Source organism: Phlebotomus papatasi, unplaced genomic scaffold (assembly GCF_024763615.1).
Source record: "Phlebotomus papatasi isolate M1 unplaced genomic scaffold, Ppap_2.1 HiC_scaffold_110, whole genome shotgun sequence".
Lineage (NCBI taxonomy): Eukaryota > Metazoa > Arthropoda > Insecta > Diptera > Psychodidae > Phlebotomus > Phlebotomus papatasi.
Genome location: NW_026604359.1, coordinates 35,683 through 49,865, shown reverse-complemented (window position 1 = coordinate 49,865; position 14,183 = coordinate 35,683). Strand labels below are relative to the sequence as shown.

Below are 14,183 nucleotides of genomic sequence, written 5' to 3'. Positions count from 1 at the left end.
TATTGTGTGAGAGAGAAGTCAATTGGGACAATCGGGAAAGTCTATTTGCACTCTTTTTTTAAGCGAGAATATTCTTTTCTCGGCCATTTTGTGCTGAAATTTGGAAAGGTAAGGACGCAAAATTTCATACCGTCTAGAAAAATAATTTTTTTTTTTTTTATTACTTTTAGATTCACCATGAATTTTCATTACGCTGGTTGTGCGTACGGGGGGTATACATTTTATGGACCCCCGTACCCATATGTCGTTTACAGGGGCTCTGCTGCAGCCCCAGCCCCAGCTCCAGCCCCAGCCCCAGCTCCAGCCGCAGGCCCAGCCCCAGCTCCAGCCGCAGGCCCAGCCCCAGCCCCAACCGCAGGCCCAGTCCCAGCCCCAGCCCCAACTCCGGCTCCGGCTCCAGCTCCGACTCCGACTGATCAGGACCAAGAGCCGACTGTGGTGCCCCCCGATGGCCGCAGCGATACAGAGACGATCGAAAGCGGCGAGGTTGATGCACAACGTCCAGCAGCCGGTGGAGGTGGTGATGAAGGGGGCGGCGGACGTAGTCTGCGCGGCCGTCGTCGTCGCAAACGTCCCAACTCCATCAGGCTGTCTCATCAAGAAATTGGGCGCAAAAATCTGTTCAGCCATTTCAAGGTAATTTACTTAACTTAACTCTTTCCGGACCACAACATATCCAGCGAACGAATTTCAGTAAAACTCACTTTATTCTAAGTCTTAGTGGTCAAATATGATACTTTTGTAGAGAAAGAATTTTCTCCGCCTCTGGGAAATTGGAAAACTCATGGGAACTCTCGTCCCCTAAAGAACGCAAAGGATACAAACTTGGACAAACTTCAATTTTCCAAAAGCCAATAATATCAATTTTGTGAATTATTTTTGCGTGTCAAATGACTGCTTTACAATGTTGATCACTAAAACAAGAAGAATTATTGACCAGTATCTTGTGGGATGTCCAGGAAGTGCTAAAAAGGACATCCAGCTCCTGCTTGCCAACAGATTCCTCAAAATATTTCACAGAATAACACTTTAACACATATTTCTCTCAACAGGATGTTATTGCAGACACATTAAGCTTTCTCAAGAGCCAAAAAAACACTTCCTGGACAATCAGAATTCACCAAAATCTGGAAGAATAGGAAAAACTTCCCCGAAAGCAATCTCCTTCGCTGCCAAATGTCAAAATTATCGGCCATATTGACAAAAATTTCGCTCCCGCTTGGAATTTTCTTACAAGGTTGGTGTCAAAAAGTAAATGGCGGACATTGGCGGGATAACCTTACATTTGACCTCTAGATTTTTGGGGACGAGAGTACCCATCAACTTTGAACAAGTTTTTTGAAAATTTATGAAAAAATTGTTTTTCGAATTTATGTAATCTGTAATTGATAGTTATCATACTTATTGGCCCCGAGAGGTTTTTCCTTATTTGGGTTTAGAAATATCAAAAAAGTCACAATATCTGCAAGGAAGCAGAAAATCGAAAGTTCACGATTTTTGACCAAGAATATCTTAGCTCAGGAGTTAATTGGGATCACGCAAATAATATCCTAGATTTGGACATCCTTATAGTTTGTAATTATCCAGAAGAATCGGAATTTTATCGATTCTAAATAGTCTAAAAAAATTCTTTTTTCCATGGGTACCCAGAGTCCCAAAGGAGACGAAAGAGTTAAAATAATTTAGCTCCATCGCGTTGAACCAATTTTATCCATTTCGATTCGACCGACAAGAACAGTTTAAACGACGTGATTCTTTACCCCAAAAATTCAACTCTCAATCAAATTTTCACGTATTCCGAGTCCCAAAAACCTAGAATTGCATGTTTTTCGAGGTCGTTTGTAAAGAATCTCAGCTACCTTTTTAAACATTAATCCATTATGTTTATCGTCTATCTAATTCTTTCAGAATAAAGCTGATCAGGCTAAGGCCAATTTTATTTTAACCAAGAAGGAAAAGCAGACGGTAATGGCTAATTATAAAAAAAGGCTTGGCAAAATTAAGCGTACATGTGAGGAAATAAGACACAGTAGCTTGTCTTCAGAAGGTAATTTTTTTAGCTTAGATTCTTTTATTATCTTTTAAATTAAGGGCAGAATCACATTGACCGTAAAATTTTTCACCGTATTTCGTTAATTTACACATTTTTATTGCTATTCTTCTGAAAATTCTCAATTACCATATTAGATTACCTTATCTGATACTCGGTGGCACTAGGTGAAAATAATCTAAGAAAATTGAAAACATGAAACGAAAATGCGATAAACGGTGAGGAAAAAACTAGGATTTTTTGTTACAGTTTTTCGTAGTTTTTTTTGCTCGCCGTTTATAGGATTTTCGTTTTATTTCTTTAATTTTCTGATATTATTTTCACCTAGTACCACCGACTATAAGGTAAGATAACACGGTAATTTAGAATTTTCATAAGAATTTAAATTAAAATGCGTAAATTAACCTAATACGGTAAGGCTTTGACGGTGACGGTGAGCATTTTACTGACGTTGTGATTGTGCCCTAATTCTATATAGAAATATTGTCGTAATTGCTTTGTTCTATTTCAGACCAAATCCAGATACTGAATATCTTTAGAGGGCTGGGGTTCTGAGGTGAGCGAGCAAAGTGCGGATTAACCCTCTCACGGGTAAGACCGCCTCCAGGCGGTCTTCACAAAAACAAACGACATGGATTAAACGAACTGCATGGATTAAAAAAAAAAACAAAAAAAAAACTTTGTATTACCAAAAAATTTGAATTTAAAATGAAAATAAAATAAAGTTGAATTTAAATGAAAATGGAATTCGAAATGTTGGACTTTTATTACCCAAAAATATATAGTTATTTAAAAAATTAAAAATGATCCGTCACTTTTACACTTATGCGGCAAAATTGCCAAAATTATACGTCACTGTAGTACTAAAAATCCAAACAAGGATTTTAAGATACACCTCTTGTTTAGTAATTTAAATTTTAATAGAATTATTTTTTATTGGATTTCAACAATATTAGGTGAGATTTCTAACAATCTCACCTACTATAATCCTAACAAAATTTCATGTCGTCCGATCGACCTCAAACTTGGCCAAAATGTGTTTCGCCACTTCCTGATCACGAATATATGGGGGGCTAAGTTACGTTCCCGGCCGGCCGGCCGCTCTTTGGAGCTTAATAGCTCCTAAACTAAAAAAGATATCGACTTGCGGTTTTCGGCAAAGGTTAAATATCGTATGAAAATTGCAACTTGGTGTATCGATCCCCTCCCCTCCTTCCGCCATTTTGAAGACCACCCTTTTCTTGTTTTCTCAATTTAGTATGTTATAGCTGGGCCTTATAGCTTTCCATCAATACCAAACTTAAGGTCCCCCGACCCCCCTGACCCGAGCTATAATGATCTGTCCAGGAAACAAAGGATTTGTCAGGCATGGCACATGGTACATTTTATTGGGGATTTAGTGGGCTATCTATTTTGGGTAGTGAGATAAATGGCAACCCCGTAGGGGAAAATTTAGCAGAAGGAAACCATTGGTGAAACACGACTTTTCTTTGAACTTGCATACATGTATCACATCCAGGATGATCTGTCCAGGAAACAACGAGATTTGTTAGGGAAAATAAATCCTTTGAAATGGTTACTTACCAGAGAACTCGTTCAAAATTTTTTTATGTTCGTAAAGAATTTTCAGAGAGAAAAAGTTGGGAAATTGTTACATATCAATTTCTTTTTAGCCAAGACACACACCATAATTTTCAATGAAAAACAGATTTTCCGCAATTTTCTTTTCATTATTATATAATTATTTCAATTTTTCTCAGTGTTTTTTAGCCGAGACACACAAAAAATATTTGAATTTGCAACGGTTTTTCTTAGCCAAGACACAAACCCGCGTTCGGCTGGCCTTCGGCCAGCTTCAGGGAGGTATAAAGCCCTCGAATCTCGCTATCAACCCTCAAGTGTTACCTCAAAATGGAACGTAGAAAATAGGTTTTAAAATTGACGAAATAAAGTCCTGAAGTGGGTGCAAACAGAAGTAGATTTTGATTGTGAAAAAGTGTCTTGGATAAAAGGTAAATGGAACTCTATTTGGACAAAAAGTCGTTGATGTTCGAAGAATTCAAATTCAATTTCGAATTTTTACAATAAATTTTCAAACAAAATGGGGAAAACTTATAATATATCACACTAAAAAGCTCGCAAAAGGGTTACTAAGTGATTATGGAGTTATTAAATAATGGGACAAGAACAGTAACCTTCGTTGTTCTGTTTTTTTCCTCACAACAATATGTGAAGACCGACACATTTTGACACTTGAGCACTTCGAAATTCGAACAGAATGTATCTTAGCCACCTTGCGGAATTATCTAAAAGTAAGAAAGTCTCTTTTTCGGATCTTCAAATAGATTTTCGAATTTTTCAAGATCTACTTCTGTACGGAAAGAATAGAAAGAAAAATTCAAATAGAGAGGCATTGTCTTTTTGATATCTTTTTGGGGACTCATTGGCTCAGTTGGTAAGAGCAGAGGAACCACCACTAAAAGAAAAAGTCATTTTTGCATTCAAATCTGGCAACACTAAAAAAAGTGGCTGATGTTGCATTTATTTTTTAATGTTTTTAAGAATTCTAATTATTATTGAGGAATTTTTCTTGCCTAATTTTGTTGCAAGAGGTCTAATAAATATGAAAAATGCGATAATTGTGATAAATTTGTAAAACTTGTGTGTTTTTTGAGACCAAAAGACAATGGGTTAACGAACACTAATACAAAATTGGAAAATTTTAATGTTTCTTATAATATTTTTATTCTTTTCTTCCTTTACATAGAAAAAGAAACTATTCTAGAATCCTTACAATGTAAAGGATGTGAGATTTATCCATTTTCTAGAAGGATAAAAAGGATTTTTTCGAGTCAGTGACACTTATGGTGATCAAGTGGAATGAATTTTAGTGTCCGGAGGGCTTCGAAACAGCACACGGGTTATCTCTGGGAGACTACCTAGTACTTCTAGGGCCCCCTCCAGAAAAGTTAGAATGCCAGGATGACTGAGAAAAGCCCCCAAGAGCCCCAAAACAAATGAAAAATATAGTTTGCATGCTCTTTTTGCAGGGCAATTTTCACACTAAAAATACACATGAAAAAACAGGAAAAATCAGAGAATTTTCTCACAAATCTCTTCACTGGCCAATGCTTCCAAAACTCTCCAATTTTCTATTCCAATTCATAAATCACCGATTTTCCACATAATTTTCATAATTTTCCACGAAGAATGAAATGTTGTAAAAGTCGCTGGGAGACCCATATTTAGCCTATTTTTACTATCAAATCACGTCTTTTAACCAATTCTGTGTCACTAAACTAATTCTAAAAACTATTTTCTTTATGTTAACACCAATTTTTATTGGAATTTCATTAATTAAACTTCATAAATTGGCTTTAAAAATCAATCTCGGTGACGTCTTTTTCAAATGCTGGCGACTACCACTACAAAAGCAGGAAAACGACTTTTTCCTTCTATGTTGGTTCCTCTGGTAAGAGTGCTGAGCTCTTTGGCGCAGAGTCCCTTATTCGATCAAGTTAGATCGAATCGCGCCCGGTGCATGCTTGGAAAAAATGAGTGTCTGGATGGAACCAGCTTTGAATGTGGTAGTACCAGTAAAAAGTAAAAACACACAGCAATAATAATCGTCATGAAGCACCGCCAGATAGTCTATTGTTTGTGCAGCCATTTCTGCCGTTCATTAGCATCTACGGTCCTGCTCGGACGGAGTGTTGACCCAGAGGAACCACTACTAAAGCAAAAAGTCGTTTTTGCATTTGAATCTGGCAACACTAAAAAAAAGTGGCTGATATTGCATTTATTTTTTAATGTTTTTAAGAATTCTAATTATTATTGAGGAATTTTTCCTGCCTAATTTTGTTGCAAGAGGTCTAATAAATATAAAAAATTCGATAATTGTGATAAATTTGTAAAACTTGCAGGTTTTTTTGAGACCAAAAGACAGTTCGTTAACGAACACTGATAGAAAATTGGAAAAATTTTATGTTTCTTGTAAGTTTTTAATTCTTTTCTTCCTTTACAAATAAAAAGAAACTGTTCTAAAATCCTTACAGTGAAGAGGATGTGAAATTTTTTCAATTCTAGAGGGATAAAAAGGAATTTCTTTCCAGACAGTGACACTTATGGTGATCTAATGGAATGGATTTCAGTGTCCGGAAAGCTTCGCAACAGCACACAGATTGTCTGGAAATCTACGGAGAACTTTTAGGGCATCCTCCAGAGAAGTTGAAATTCCAGAATACCTAAAAAAAAAAGCCCCCAAAAGGCCCAAAATAGATGATAAAGGGACAGATAATCCTAACCGGCTTATGTAGGTGAGATTCTTAATGTGAGCTAACTCGGAATGCATGAAAATTCGATTTAGAGCTGAAGTTGGGGGACGCCATTCAGTTATATTGAATCAAATTCATGAAATTATACAAATTTTTCATTTAAAGCAAAATATCAAAGATTTGTATGGAGTGACAGAAAAGTGATATATGGGTGAAACGTAGACCAGAAAGTTCTCTATAATTTTGCCATAGAACATGATCTCATCGATTAATCAGAAGCCGAGATAATCGAGGTTGTTTGTTTCTGAACAAGTTTTTTCGACCAGATCGCCCCAAGTGTTCATTTGTTGAACTTCAACTATATCAAAGAATTGTTGTATTTTGTGGGACTTTCCATTTAAACCCCTATTTTAAGTGTCTTGGTGGAGTAGAGGCAGTCAAATTGGCATCTGAGTGATTTCAAAGCGTTATTATTGGAAAAATCAATTTTTTCATACTTAAACGGTAAAATCGGAGAGATAGCGTAGTTTGAGCGGAAAATGATGTATGGACGAAATGTAGACACAAATGTCTTCTACAATTATGTCGAAGTAATCATCAAAATCGGTTAAGCATGTGTCGAGATAATTGAGGTTATGTGATATTGAAATTGGGTTTTCGACTGTGGCGCCCTTGATGTTGGTCCCACGAAGTTCAAATGTTCTAGAAAGTTGTAGAATTTGGTGAGATATTTTATTTAAGCTCTCATTCATCAAAATCGGTCACATAGAACCAGAGATATGATTTTTGAAAGGAAATTTTGAGAAAAATGAGTTTGAATTTTGATGAATTTTGACGCTATCGCAGCGCCACCTGTGGTGACATTTTGAACTTCCATCTGAAAATGCTCATCGAGACGAAACCAAAAAGACAAAACTTAGGTCAAAATGTTGATTAGAACCGGAGATAAAGGCTGGTCAATTTTCGAACTTTGACCCCTTATAGCTCGGGTCAGGGGTTATGGATCGACTTAAGTATTTTTTTGTTTGATAGATATAATCAGCGGCTACAACATACTAAAATTTCAGTCCGATGCACAAAGGAATTCTTGAGTTATTTAACTTAGAAATTTGAAAAATTTTCTTTTTAAAAATAGCATCCCTTGTTGTGGTTTTATGAACCTGTGATGCTAGAAGGGGAAGTATAATTTCACGAGAGCTTTCCAAAACGCCTTCACTTTCTAAATTCTGATAATGAGAACCGGATTGACTTCTCAACTTCACAAATATCTTCATGGTCTTCACAGTTGTACTCCATCTTCCTAAAAAAATATTGCAAATTAAAAAAAGAAAATAAAGAAAAAATTATTTACCTCTGGTTCTAACAGCTTGCCGTTCACTGCCAAAATGGCCGACCATCTCACGTCAGGCGCACAATTCTTTTTCTCACTCTCTCACACAGCACGGACACATTGCTGTGCACTATATTCGTTTCTTTCTCACTGAGAGAGTGGAGAATAAAAATCAAGGGGGTAATAACTGAGCTAAAAAAATTGGTCTGTATTCACATATTCACTTTTTGTATGGATGAACATAAAAATACTCATTACTCACACATTTACCATGAAGTGAATATATATTCACCTAAAAGTGAATATATATACTCAGATTATTTCACTACACAGAGTGTTATACATATACTAAAATTGCAGTTTCTTACATTTGTTTAACTCTTTCGTCTCTTTTAAAACTGTGGGTACCCATGAAAAGAACAATATATAATTATTTAAATATTTAATGAAGTGTTTTCTTGTTCAGTGAAATATACAGAGAGAAGATTAATTTCTATTCCCTCCTAAACAATATGAAGGGATATGCTTTCCTTGTACAATATCAATAACATTGAATACGAAATATTCTCAATTAAGCAATTTTTAAAAAATGAAAATTTATAATAAGCTATAATAATTACAAAGTAGGTTTAGGGATATCCAAGTCTAAAATAATTTATGAAAAGATCTAGCTAAATCATACAAAATTTTTTAAAAACGTTTTTTCTGGTTAGCGACATTTCAGTCTTAACAGAGTTTGTCTTATTTTTATCAACATTTTCATATGCTTTTGATTTATTTTTAAGTAAAGTAATAAACAGAACACCGTACAGGCAAATATACATGAACATTTTAGCTTAGAAGACATTGTTTCAAGTTTTAAAAAATATTGGATAAATAAAAGAAATCATGGCTTTTGTATTCTGTCCCCGTGTTGGATGCCAAAAAGAAAAATTTCTGAAGACTTTTAAGGAGAGAGGGAAGCAACTTCGATGGGTTATATCAAATTTTACTAAACACGTGAAACTGCATTTTGTTGAGTCCGAGGACGTATTGTCTGAATCAGAGTCCGAGGAAGATGATGGTCCGCCCCTTAAGCAGAAAAAAATTAGTGATTTTTTTTTAAAAAAGTAATAAAAAAAATTTCCCTCGATTCGGTGTTTTTTTTTCATGAAGTCCTCCAAAAATCATTCTTTCGGTGATAACTTAAAGAGAAACATTAAGAATCTGTCCTGTCCCCTGGGAAAGTGCATTTCACTTGAATTCCGTTAAGTGTTTGTGTTGAGTCCCTCAGTAGCTTGCACTATCTTCCTTCGTGAAATAATATACCACTTTGTCTTCCTTCGACATACGCTTTATTTCACAGCTCAACTAAGACTAACCTAAAGTATTAACATTACAAATATGTGACATTCGGGAGGAAGTAAATTGCGACATCTATGATATTTAAAGTGAACTTCATTATGGCTATAACAGTTTGAAAATATTGTTTAAATTTGAGAAATTGAGAAACTCTACTCTCTACTGTAATGGAATTTATATGAGATTAAATTGACCTCCCTGAAGCTGGCCGAAGGCCAGCCGAACGCGGGTTTGTGTCTTGGCTAAGAAAAACCGTTGCAAATTCAAATATTTTTTGTGTGTCTCGGCTAAAAAACACTGAGAAAAATTGAAATAATTATATAATAATGAAAAGAAAATTGCGGAAAATCTGTTTTTCATTGAAAATTATGGTGTGTGTCTTGGCTAAAAAGAAATTGATATGTAACAATTTCCCAACTTTTTCTCTCTGAAAATTCTTTACGAACATAAAAAAATTTTGAACGAGTTCTCTGGTAAGTAACCATTTCAAAGGATTTATTTTCCCTAACAAATCTCGTTGTTTCCTGGACAGATCATCCTGGATGTGATACATGTATGCAAGTTCAAAGAAAAGTCGTGTTTCACCAATGGTTTCCTTCTGCTAAATTTTCCCCTACGGGGTTGCCATTTATCTCACTACCCAAAATAGATAGCCCACTAAATCCCCAATAAAATGTACCATGTGCCATGCCTGACAAATCCTTTGTTTCCTGGACAGATCATTATAGCTCGGGTCAGGGGGGTCGGGGGACCTTAAGTTTGGTATTGATGGAAAGCTATAAGGCCCAGCTATAACATACTAAATTGAGAAAACAAGAAAAGGGTGGTCTTCAAAATGGCGGAAGGAGGGGAGGGGATCGATACACCAAGTTGCAATTTTCATACGATATTTAACCTTTGCCGAAAACCGCAAGTCGATATCTTTTTTAGTTTAGGAGCTATTAAGCTCCAAAGAGCGGCCGGCCGGCCGGGAACGTAACTTAGCCCCCCATATATTCGTGATCAGGAAGTGGCGAAACACATTTTGGCCAAGTTTGAGGTCGATCGGACGACATGAAATTTTGTTAGGATTATAGTAGGTGAGATTGTTAGAAATCTCACCTAATATTGTTGAAATCCAATAAAAAATAATTCTATTAAAATTTAAATTACTAAACAAGAGGTGTATCTTAAAATCCTTGTTTGGATTTTTAGTACTACAGTGACGTATAATTTTGGCAATTTTGCCGCATAAGTGTAAAAGTGACGGATCATTTTTAATTTTTTAAATAACTATATATTTTTGGGTAATAAAAGTCCAACATTTCGAATTCCATTTTCATTTAAATTCAACTTTATTTTATTTTCATTTTAAATTCAAATTTTTTGGTAATACAAAGTTTTTTTTTTGTTTTTTTTTTAATCCATGCAGTTCGTTTAATCCATGTCGTTTGTTTTTGTGAAGACCGCCTGGAGGCGGTCTTACCCGTGAGAGGGTTAATCCGCACTTTGCTCGCTCACCTCAGAACCCCAGCCCTCTAAAGATATTCAGTATCTGGATTTGGTCTGAAATAGAACAAAGCAATTACGACAATATTTCTATATAGAATTAGGGCACAATCACAACGTCAGTAAAATGCTCACCGTCACCGTCAAAGCCTTACCGTATTAGGTTAATTTACGCATTTTAATTTAAATTCTTATGAAAATTCTAAATTACCGTGTTATCTTACCTTATAGTCGGTGGTACTAGGTGAAAATAATATCAGAAAATTAAAGAAATAAAACGAAAATCCTATAAACGGCGAGCAAAAAAAACTACGAAAAACTGTAACAAAAAATCCTAGTTTTTTCCTCACCGTTTATCGCATTTTCGTTTCATGTTTTCAATTTTCTTAGATTATTTTCACCTAGTGCCACCGAGTATCAGATAAGGTAATCTAATATGGTAATTGAGAATTTTCAGAAGAATAGCAATAAAAATGTGTAAATTAACGAAATACGGTGAAAAATTTTACGGTCAATGTGATTCTGCCCTTAATTTAAAAGATAATAAAAGAATCTAAGCTAAAAAAATTACCTTCTGAAGACAAGCTACTGTGTCTTATTTCCTCACATGTACGCTTAATTTTGCCAAGCCTTTTTTTATAATTAGCCATTACCGTCTGCTTTTCCTTCTTGGTTAAAATAAAATTGGCCTTAGCCTGATCAGCTTTATTCTGAAAGAATTAGATAGACGATAAACATAATGGATTAATGTTTAAAAAGGTAGCTGAGATTCTTTACAAACGACCTCGAAAAACATGCAATTCTAGGTTTTTGGGACTCGGAATACGTGAAAATTTGATTGAGAGTTGAATTTTTGGGGTAAAGAATCACGTCGTTTAAACTGTTCTTGTCGGTCGAATCGAAATGGATAAAATTGGTTCAACGCGATGGAGCTAAATTATTTTAACTCTTTCGTCTCCTTTGGGACTCTGGGTACCCATGGAAAAAAGAATTTTTTTAGACTATTTAGAATCGATAAAATTCCGATTCTTCTGGATAATTACAAACTATAAGGATGTCCAAATCTAGGATATTATTTGCGTGATCCCAATTAACTCCTGAGCTAAGATATTCTTGGTCAAAAATCGTGAACTTTCGATTTTCTGCTTCCTTGCAGATATTGTGACTTTTTTGATATTTCTAAACCCAAATAAGGAAAAACCTCTCGGGGCCAATAAGTATGATAACTATCAATTACAGATTACATAAATTCGAAAAACAATTTTTTCATAAATTTTCAAAAAACTTGTTCAAAGTTGATGGGTACTCTCGTCCCCAAAAATCTAGAGGTCAAATGTAAGGTTATCCCGCCAATGTCCGCCATTTACTTTTTGACACCAACCTTGTAAGAAAATTCCAAGCGGGAGCGAAATTTTTGTCAATATGGCCGATAATTTTGACATTTGGCAGCGAAGGAGATTGCTTTCGGGGAAGTTTTTCCTATTCTTCCAGATTTTGGTGAATTCTGATTGTCCAGGAAGTGTTTTTTTGGCTCTTGAGAAAGCTTAATGTGTCTGCAATAACATCCTGTTGAGAGAAATATGTGTTAAAGTGTTATTCTGTGAAATATTTTGAGGAATCTGTTGGCAAGCAGGAGCTGGATGTCCTTTTTAGCACTTCCTGGACATCCCACAAGATACTGGTCAATAATTCTTCTTGTTTTAGTGATCAACATTGTAAAGCAGTCATTTGACACGCAAAAATAATTCACAAAATTGATATTATTGGCTTTTGGAAAATTGAAGTTTGTCCAAGTTTGTATCCTTTGCGTTCTTTAGGGGACGAGAGTTCCCATGAGTTTTCCAATTTCCCAGAGGCGGAGAAAATTCTTTCTCTACAAAAGTATCATATTTGACCACTAAGACTTAGAATAAAGTGAGTTTTACTGAAATTCGTTCGCTGGATATGTTGTGGTCCGGAAAGAGTTAAGTTAAGTAAATTACCTTGAAATGGCTGAACAGATTTTTGCGCCCAATTTCTTGATGAGACAGCCTGATGGAGTTGGGACGTTTGCGACGACGACGGCCGCGCAGACTACGTCCGCCGCCCCCTTCATCACCACCTCCACCGGCTGCTGGACGTTGTGCATCAACCTCGCCGCTTTCGATCGTCTCTGTATCGCTGCGGCCATCGGGGGGCACCACAGTCGGCTCTTGGTCCTGATCAGTCGGAGTCGGAGCTGGAGCCGGAGCCGGAGCTGGGGCTGGGGCTGGGACTGGGCCTGCGGTTGGGGCTGGGGCTGGGCCTGCGGCTGGAGCTGGGGCTGGGCCTGCGGCTGGAGCTGGGGCTGGGGCTGGAGCTGGGGCTGGGGCTGCAGCAGAGCCCCTGTAAACGACATATGGGTACGGGGGTCCATAAAATGTATACCCCCCGTACGCACAACCAGCGTAATGAAAATTCATGGTGAATCTAAAAGTAATAAAAAAAAAAAAAATTATTTTTCTAGACGGTATGAAATTTTGCGTCCTTACCTTTCCAAATTTCAGCACAAAATGGCCGAGAAAAGAATATTCTCGCTTAAAAAAAGAGTGCAAATAGACTTTCCCGATTGTCCCAATTGACTTCTCTCTCACACAATATTTCGCGCACTAACTCCCTAACCTTAATTTTGTGTACAAATGGAAAAAAAAGTAAGACGAAGAGCTAAAAAGCGTTCTACCAACGAATCCTGCATTCCTCAACCACCAGCAGCACAAGAGAGTGTTAATTTTCCCAGCGATTTTTACCTCAATTTTCCCAATAAATCCAGTGTTATTGGCATCTGTGTGACTCAGTATGTTTCAAAATTGTGCTAGAAGAATCAATTAAGGATGTCTTCTCAAGATTCTGAAATTCAACTTTCCGGGCATTCCCAAGGCCTCCCTGTCTACTGAGGCATCCTTTGAGATCATATAGTTCAAGTTGCACAATCTCGAAAAGGGCCCAAGACCACAGTTACCGTCACGAAAGACGATGTCATCGATTACTACACCAAAATGTACACTCTCCATTGTCTACAGACCCTGGCCAGAAACTTCTACAAGAAGAAAATCTGTGGCTTTTGCCATTTGCATTCCGGGCAGGAAGCATGTGCTGTGGGCATGCATGCAGCCATGCGTCTGGAAGACTCAGTTATCGCTGCCACGGCTAGACTCTCGTGATGGGAGTCAGTGTTCTTATGTTAGTGTAATAGCAGAACTCACAGGTTGAGAGAGTGACTGTTCGAGGGGCAAAGGGGGACTTATGCATATGTACGCTAAGGATTTCTACAGATGAAACGGAATCGTGGGAGCTCAAGTTCTCCTTGGAGCAGGAATTGCTCTGACCAGTCACTATGTACATGACAAGGGCACCTGCTTTGCCCTCTATTGGGATGGTGCTATTGGGATGGTGATAAATGTAACGTTCTGATAATATTTTGGTATAAAATATAGATACGATAAAAAAATATTTCATTTTTTTGTTTTGTTTTGTTTTTTTTTTTTTTTATAGATTACATCCTGAGTCGATTTGAAATCTTTTCTCGATCCTCTGTAGTAGTTTCCAATATTTCATGTTTGTTAATCCACCCTTGTTTCTAATTATGATCTCTGCAATTGCCGCTTTTCATAGAGCCTGATCTTATTAGAATTTTGCCTAAATGACTGAAAGATATGGATATCTGTTCCAGGAATAGAAAATC

The 14,183-nt window shown here is 36.6% G+C and overlaps 1 protein-coding gene, 2 long non-coding RNA genes and 1 pseudogene across 3 annotated transcripts; 2 read left to right on the top strand and 2 right to left on the bottom strand.

Moving 5' to 3' along the window:
• The first annotated feature begins 585 nt into the window (after window positions 1–585).
• Window positions 586–2,862, top strand: LOC129808844 (uncharacterized). Its single transcript, XR_008752473.1, has 3 exons — window positions 586–636; window positions 1,909–2,047; window positions 2,562–2,862. It is a non-coding gene; the product is annotated as an uncharacterized LOC129808844 (long non-coding RNA).
• A 7,551-nt stretch (window positions 2,863–10,413) lies between these two features.
• On the bottom strand, window positions 10,414–12,517 carry LOC129808843 (uncharacterized). Its single transcript, XR_008752472.1, has 3 exons — window positions 12,466–12,517; window positions 11,055–11,193; window positions 10,414–10,540 (listed from the first exon to the last, which is right to left on the bottom strand). It is a non-coding gene; the product is annotated as an uncharacterized LOC129808843 (long non-coding RNA).
• A 2-nt stretch (window positions 12,518–12,519) lies between these two features.
• LOC129808841 (skin secretory protein xP2-like) lies at window positions 12,520–13,016 on the bottom strand (the record flags this gene model as incomplete). Its single annotated transcript, XM_055858751.1, has 1 exon — window positions 12,520–13,016. A coding segment is annotated over exon 1 (405 nt), but the record flags the coding sequence as incomplete, so codon positions are not given.
• A 124-nt stretch (window positions 13,017–13,140) lies between these two features.
• LOC129808840 (pyruvate dehydrogenase E1 component subunit alpha type II, mitochondrial-like) lies at window positions 13,141–13,978 on the top strand (annotated as a pseudogene).
• Window positions 13,979–14,183: the final 205 nt, after the last annotated feature.